This window comes from Centruroides sculpturatus, unplaced genomic scaffold, assembly GCF_000671375.1.
Source record: "Centruroides sculpturatus isolate CEXI.00-Female unplaced genomic scaffold, Cexi_2.0 scaffold2085, whole genome shotgun sequence".
Lineage (NCBI taxonomy): Eukaryota > Metazoa > Arthropoda > Arachnida > Scorpiones > Buthidae > Centruroides > Centruroides sculpturatus.
In genome coordinates this window covers 25,548-34,085 of record NW_019386315.1, presented here as the reverse complement: position 1 = coordinate 34,085, position 8,538 = coordinate 25,548, and the positions used below count along the sequence as shown (strand labels likewise).

The window sequence follows — 8,538 nt, the reverse complement described above, 5'->3', positions numbered from 1 at the left end:
GTGATTGTTTTTGTATCTTCTCTCATGTTCTCTAACCATTGGCGATTTGGAGTCATGTGGCTGGTCGCCCCACTATCTATGATCCAGCATGTATCTGGCTCTCCATTTGTACTTAAAGTCATTACTCTCTGTCTGTTGTTACCCTCGTTAGTTGGTTTCTCTTTTCTCTGTCGGTTATCGTTCACTCTAGCTGAGTTTTCCCAAGCTATTTTAGAAGTTTTGAAGTTTGATCTTCGGTTGTCGAGATCGATGTTGTCCCGTTTGTCTCTATTCCTTGCTTTGTTAATCGGGTTCAACCAGCATTCAATTGCCTTGTGATTTGGTTTACGGCAGATGTAGCATAGCGTTTCCCTCGTTCGAGATTTTCTTTGTGCATTGTCCTTTGGAGTTTTATAATTCGGTGGGTGATACGCTCTGTAGGCTGTGAGGTTTTCCCTCTGTTCGAGCCCATTTCTTTCTTCATATCTCTCGAAGGTTTTTCTCACGTCGGAGATCTTGGGGTCTTTTAGGTTGTCGAATTGCATGGCTATTAGGTTGTACTTTTGTGGTAAACCTCTCAATAGCGCGGTGATGAATTCGTCATCCTCTATTTGGGCTCCCATTATCCTAGCACTCTCTAGAAGTTTTTCTCCTCTTAATAGATAATCTCTCCATGTCTCGTCACGATTCATTACTAATCTCGCCACATTATTTCTGGCCTCTATCGCTTGTTTCCTTAAGTCCCCTTCATATCTTTCTCTCAAGTGGGTCCAAATCTGTTTTGTCGTTTTACACGTTAAGATAAGCGCCACTTGTGTGTCGTCCATCGCACATGTTAAAATGCCTCTAGCCTGGGAGTCCGTTTTTTTCCATTTCGCCTCTTCGGCGGGATCCGTAGGTGGGTCGTCTATTAACAGATTTCCTAGATCTCTACTTTCTAGGATGGCCATTATACGGTACTTCCAGCTTGTGAAATTGCTACCCGTAAACTTCGGTAACTGTCCATGTCCTATTTCGGCCATTCTATTCGTTATAACGGTTCGGTTTCTAAGATAGCAAATTTAGGCTTACCGTGGTCGATCGTTCAATCCGGTTGCATCGACGTTGGAATTTTCTTCCTGGGCCCATAACCCTTTGTTGAGTTAATTTCTCATGCTATTCACAATTAACGCAATCCTTTGACAACAAAACAGCTTTATTTCTAACTAGAAAGGTTTAATTAACAAGCTCTACATTAAAGGTAAGCACACCTCGTGCTTCGATCAACGCCATCTAACAGAGATGATTTTTTTAATTAATTAAGATGTATCCGCAGCCTTCCCATAGCCAAATTATAGCCACGACAGGATGTAACAGATCTCTTTTTAGTCTTAATACATAGATACAATTTTTAGGATTAGTAGGAATATTTAGCCTGGTCCCAACATGCTGACACTTCCGGCTCGCTCAAAAACTGGTTTGAGAGTAAGCTGGGGGTGTCAGCATGTTGGAACCAGGCTAAATTATTAAAAAGGTGTTTGATGTCAACGATTTACAATTAATGGAAGCTTTTGAAATATTCCATACATCTAGAAAGGGTGAATGCATTAATTTCAAGGGGAAAGAAATGTTATCCAAAGCATACAGTCTCTAGTTGGTAACCTGATGAGGCAAGAGAACAACATAGGCTTGATTTAAAAACTTTTGTTAATAANAACATATTAAAATACAAATTAAAGAAAAGAACTGAGTTCTGTGGCAGAACTATAACTGCTATTTTTAAATTTACAAATTTCGAAAAACAAATGATTTATGTATTTTAAAAGTTCTACAAAGAAATAATTTATGCATATGTAATAATATGTAAATTGTTTGTTTGTAGAACTTTTAAAATACATAAATAATTTGTTTTCAAATTTTGTAAATTTAAAAATAACAGTTTTAGTTCTATTATTAGAACTGTTTTTCGTTTTTAACCTGAGGTAGACCTCTGAACAGGATTGAAAATATTGTTTTGATTAAACTAGTGCTGGAAAAGTGTGTAAGGCATGGTGTGATTACTGTTTCACATCAAATATATTTAATTTTAATTAGATTTTGGTTGAAAGTCATAAATCTTTTCCTTTGATGAACTAGCTTAATACTTGTATATGTCATTTTTTATCAAATAGTTAGTACGAAATTTAATTTTTTAATATGATTATGAAAATTCATCCAAGTAAAGAACCAATATTTTATAAATTAAAATCATATCAACTAAATAATAATATAATTTGAATCAAATTATTTCAAATACTCCATATATAATAAGTGAAATACTGATTATCATAAAACATTTATCTAAACTGTATAGGTTTAATATTTTCTATTCATTTTTAATACAGTAAAAAATGTTACCATCAAAAAAAGAATATCCATTTTACTTTCATTCCAGCTTACATTATCTTCTATTATTACAGTCCACATAACAGCAGTTTTCAAATAATAAGATGCTAAAGGTTTCCATCCTTCTCTGTCCCTTAACAACTAAAACATTTTAGATGAAAAATAAATTAATACTATATAAATTTAATTATTATTGATTTATAGTATTATTATTTTTATTGTAAAAAATTAAATTTTAAAATATTGGGATATTCAAATAATATCCATAGATACAAACATGTTTTAATTAACATAATTTTCTTAGTGTATCTTGTAATTGATATTCCAAAATTATGTGCATATCAATGATGGTATTTTTCTAAATCAATCTAAAATTATGGATTTCTCATGCTTTACCAAAAGTCAAAAGTTGCCACATTTTGCAGTATTGCTAAGATACTTTAATTTTATTGAGAAGTGTCCTCTCATATGGATTGAGAAACATTTAGTGGATTTTTTTAAAAGATAAGCTGAAGGGATATGAATTTGAAATTAAAGATATGGTGGATTATTTTGACTAAGATCAAAAATGGATGATAATATCTTTGATCTCAGACCACCTTCCTTACATTTTCTAGCAAACAATTTTATTATAACACAAATGTTTTTGGCCTCATTTAGGAGACTACATCAGGTTTAAAAAAAAAAAAAAACGAGTTCCAAATTACAATGTTTCATTGTTTAAGATGATGTCTTAAATTTCAATTTTCTATCTATCGCATAGATGATAGAACATTTGGAGGATATTTTGTTCTGTATATTCAGAAACAAATAATTGAACTAAAATGTTTGTTTCTGAATTTTTCTGTTAATTGTATATGATCACATAATTATCTATGCAATCATCTGGGACTACTTGGAGTGAAGAATAAATTTACGTAGAATCTTACTTTATGCAATACTTGGTTTTTTGGTCAGTGAAAAATTAACCTATGGATTATAAGCAAGAAATGATGGCAAATTACACATCCAAATTAAAAGAATAGGTTACACCTATATTCTTTATAATGACTATATTCAATATCTAAACAATAAAAATTGTACTATTGCAATATGTAACTATAAAGGAATGTTGATAGAACACAAAGAATTTGATATGTCACACTAACCTTGTGTAGCTTTGCAGTTATTACTTAAAAACCTGGTGTTCTTTTGATTTTGGCCCGAACTTTCTCGTTTCTCAACATTGCGAATGTATCTGGCTTACGTCTGTATGCTATTTTTGCATTAGTGTAAGCCCCAATTTCTTGATATAGGGACTGCTTAGGGTGCTCGTGTTATAGCTATACAGTAGGGAGGTGTATTTTGCCGTGGATCCTTTTTTGGGATCCTATTCAATTGGTCTTTGAGCTGATATTTCAAGAGAAACAAGAAAGATCAGGCCAAAATCGAAAGAACACGAGGGGTATATAAAATCCTGTTAAAAGTTAAAAAAGATTCGATAGGGACCTCGTATATGTTGGATCTACAAAAAATATCACTCAAACAACACCTCTGTGAGCTCAAAACAGACAAAAAAAAAACCCACCTTAGTGATATATGCCAACAAAAACGACATTACACCTAATCTAAAACAAGCAACACTGATTCGACAAACCCAACATATAAACCAACTGCAAAATCTGGAGGAGTTAGAAATTTTTAAAGCAGACTGCAAAGGCCTGTCAATCAATTTTAAAGAAGAAAAAACTATCAAGAGCATGGAAGGCTATTTATGATGCAATTCTATAACAACTGGCACAGGTGCACATCATTTGGAGATTCAAATTTTGAAATTTTAAAAATAAATTCTGAAGATAGAAGCATTGGAGACCTGAACGGTTAAAGATCGGAATCACACCAGAAAAACTTATAGAACACCCGAGGAAGACCCTAGAAGTGGATCAAAAACATCTGTGTTACGTTTTTAAGTAATAACTGCAAAGCTATACAAGGTTATTGCAACATATTTGTAATTATTACTTTGTTTATTAGATGGATTTGAAAGAATTTGATATAAGTTATATAAAAAATTTTGATAAAAACTTCATCAATATATTCTTTCATGAAAATTATATGAAAATTAAGTACAGTAGACCCCCCCTATAATTACGGTCCCTATAATTACGATTCCTATAAAACTGCGAATAAATTGCGACGGTATCCATAAAAAACAGTAAAAAACTCCTATAATTACGTAAAACGTCATCAGGCAGCCGAACTACTTTCCCGCCATCCACGGACATTTATGCGGGTAAGTTGAGTTTAGTTTCGTCTGTACATATAATTATACATAAATNATAAATAAATAGAATTGAAATGACACTTTGAAATATTTTCCCAATTAAAATGAATAATAATAATAATAATAATAAGTTCCAATAAAAATGATAAAATGTAAATTTAATTTTATCATAATGAGTTTGCTTGAATTTCGTTTCTTCTGAGATCGCAGCAATGCGTGACGGGTAAGCTAGTTATTTTCCATTCGGATGTGTGAACATTACTGACTTTAAAGGAACAACGTAACGGTATGTTAAAAAATGTGTTTATGAGTTAAATTAAGTAACGCTAATAATGATAAATATTTGTTTATTAGATAAGTGAAGATGCTTATTTGTGTAAATTATACACCAGTTATGCAAATGTTCAAAGTAATTTTTTTAAAAAGGTGATTCAGATTTTGAGGTATGTGTAGTTTAATATCTAAAATGTCTATATATGTATATTGCATTTTATGATTTGTGTACATTTTATTAATTTTAATTGACTGAAGAGGGGCATTATTAAACCCGAAACGTGTACAAATAACTTATACGCGTAACTGAATAAAAGTTAATGATGAAAAATGCTAAGTGGTCAAGTGATCGCACTACATCATATTCGAACAAAGGACTAATATTAACAATCGCTAATAATTAAAATTATAGCAAATATTCAGAAAATATTTTTAAACAATTAAAAAAAAACAATTTATTTACAAATTTTTTTCCATCACAATATCATTACAATATAAATATATCACTGAACATATGGTAAACATAGTTTTGATATTTTGTAGGCATACTCATTAGGTGCATTCTTGAAGACAATGTTGAATTTATATTCATTATGTGATTTTTTGTACATAAATTAGTCGTGTTGTTAAATAACACAATCTGAAAAATTCTAATATTGCTTCCATATATAAATATGAAATTTGAATTGATTAAAATTCACAAATATAAATTAATATTTTCTGGATTAGTTTCAATGTCTTTTATTATCTTACTAAGTCTCTGTTCAATGTGCTTTGATTGAGAGCGGGTCATTTTACAAATCAGATTATAATCAGGATAAAATATATAAGGTATATTTACATTTTTCACAAATTCTCTCAATTTTCTAAGCATCTGTTAAAAAAAAAAATGATTTCATAAATTATTACAGTATATATTATTTTAATAAATTAATTTATTTATATTAAATGTAGTTACAAATGCAGCTCTGAATGAGACAACTGGGACTTTATCAGAGCTATAGACAATGCCTGTAGGAGTTAAAAAGTCAAAAGAATCAATAGTCTATGTATGACCTTCATGAGACAGACCCCAAATTCAGCCTATCTGGTTATTAAACATTTACTGGGTTTAATGGAGCACACAGTGACTGATTGTGCCCTAGAAGTAGTTGGTGCAATGGACTCATGTTTTATAAGCATTTTGTCATCTTTACTAAAGTGGAATATAGTTGATTTTTAGCATTTTTTGAGAAACAGTTCCAGGTTTTTTCACTTTTAAATTTTACCCCACTTTCAATGGTCTTCAAAATCCCAGATAGGCCAATTTTGGGGAGTTATAACTTTGCAAAGGGTCATGTACAGACCGTAACTTCTTTTGACATTTTTACTCCCATAGTGCCTATAGGAGCAAAAATATCTGATAAGGTTCCAACCACCTTATTCAAAGTTGAAATTTTATCTTAAAGGTAATATTTTTATTTATTATTATTTATTAAAAAATGTAAATATTTTAATATTACAATAATTGCATTGATAAAAGATGTTACAGATATGCAGATACTTCTCATTATCTCTGCAACATAGAAAGTCAAAGTTTGGGACAACTTACAAATTATATAACAAACTATATTTTTAGGGCTATCCTTATACATTAAAATCAATTAATTATTATTGGCATAAGACAAATAAGTTTATGATTTTATGAAGTATAACAATATGAAATTATCATTATTTGAATAGATTAAAAAATATCACTGGACAATAAATGTCTTAAATTTTACTTTAAAATGTGAAATTACTTGTATGTTATATTTGAAACACCATTGCCTTGTGGTTTGAGAGTATAAAAAAAGGCCAACAAAGAAACCCATTATCCTCCAAATAAATGAAGTGTAATAAAGACAATTGTAAGGAGCTGTGGATTTGGTTTATTCATAGTTATGACAATATTGTATTAGCTAATATCAACTGATATTTTCAAAACAAACAAATCTTAGCATCATTATGTATTGCTAATTAAAGCAACTGAATGGAAAAGTTTAAGCTGAAAATGTTTCTTCAATATATTTAGCGATAATGGCACAAGAATTAGCTTCCTTCCATATTATCATGAAAAGGGCAATCAATTGTTCACTCCCCTCTAAATATACACCATAAAGAAAGGTTAGGATTGTGAAAATAGAATTATCACAATTTGACTTTGTTTCAAAAGCAATTAAAGGTCTTTTATTGCAGAGTAAAATATAAAGTTATACATTAAAAGATTTATGTACTGTAGAACTTAAAAGAACCTAGAGTATAGGCCGATACGTTGAAATTACATTAACATAATAACAACTTTGTATGTTTTGTGTTAGTGCATTTTTCCCAAAAGACAGACTTATCACTCTGGATTAAACACAGAACAGAATGACATTTAGGCACACAATTTACAGAGTAATTCTATGTATCTATTTTATGATATGCATTTTGGATGTGTTGAGTTAATTTCTCATGCTATTCACAATTAACGCAATCCTTTGACAACAAAACAGCTTTATTTCTAACTAGAAAGGTTTAATTAACAAGCTCTACATTAAAGGTAAGCACACCTCGTGCTTCGATCAACGCCACCTAACAGAGATGATTTTTTTAATTAATTAAGATGTATCCGCAGCCTTCCCATAGCCAAATTATAGCCACGACAGATTCCCCGCCTAATTTGGCCAGGGATTGGGTGCGGCAGATTCACATATACAAAAAATCGTCTTTGACGAACAGATTTAACTTTGGTCGACTTAACGGTTTTGTAAAGGCGTCGGCTACGTTTTCTTCGGTTTTTATATATTTAAGTTGAAATGTTCCTTCTTCCATCTGTTGACTTAGATATGATGCCAGTCTGATTAAATGATTTGAGTTGTTACTCGTGTAGCCTGATTCAACTTGCATACTTGCCTTTGGTTTTTCGTATTTTCTACGTATCCCTTGGGTTGTTCCATATATATTGTTTCGTTTAGCCTTCCGTACAGATATGCCGTTTCTATGTCTAGGTGGTTGATGTCATAGTTGTGTATAGCAGCGTATATTAAAAGTCCTCTTAGGCTGTCGGCTTTTATGACAGGTGAGAACGTTTCGTGGAAGTCTATCCCGTATTTTTGTGAGCAACCTGTGGCTACCAGTCTGGCCTTGTATTTTGTGCATGAGGTCACGGGGTCGTGTTTGAGGTTGTATACCCACTTGCATTTTATGGGTTTTATTCCCTCTGGAAGGGTTACAGTTTCCCATACATTATGAGCCTTTAACGATTGCATCTCCTTTTGCATGGCTTCAATCCATTTGTCCTTGTCCGGTAGGTTCAATGCTTCCTCATAGCTGTTCGGGATTATGAGTTTGCTCTCTGATATCAGGACTCTGTTGTACGGTCGATATGTTGGATCGTTTGTGTCTTCCGGTACGTCTTCTTCGACATCGGAGTCACTTAGAGGTGGTTCGTAATAGAAATTTAGAGGTGGTCTGGGTCTTTTTTCTTCTATTGGAGAGAGATTTTCCTCTGTAGGTTCATTTAGGTCGTAGCCTGTCTCGATTTCGTTATCGGAATTTGTGACTTCTGTATCCTCTATATCCTGAGCTGTAGGAGTTGAATCAGTGTACTCTCTCTCTATATCGACTAGGGTATAGTCCTGCGTTGGATTTGCTTG

At 31.9% G+C, this 8,538-nt stretch overlaps 2 protein-coding genes across 2 annotated transcripts in view; both read right to left on the bottom strand.

Annotated features, from left to right (window-relative positions):
- Nucleotides 1–5: 5 nt before the first annotated feature.
- On the bottom strand, nucleotides 6–1,427 carry LOC111614519 (the record flags this gene model as incomplete). Its single annotated transcript, XM_023355893.1, has 1 exon — nucleotides 6–1,427. A coding segment is annotated over exon 1 (996 nt), but the record flags the coding sequence as incomplete, so codon positions are not given.
- Nucleotides 1,428–2,304: 877 nt separating this feature from the next.
- The window catches only part of LOC111614517, a 23,048-nt gene continuing 16,814 nt past the window's right edge, over nucleotides 2,305–8,538 (bottom strand). Inside the window, exon 6 of the mRNA XM_023355891.1 lies at nucleotides 2,305–2,484. Within this exon, the coding sequence (XP_023211659.1) occupies nucleotides 2,314–2,484 (171 nt within the window). The 3' untranslated portion in view covers nucleotides 2,305–2,313. The remainder of the gene's footprint in view (nucleotides 2,485–8,538) is intronic.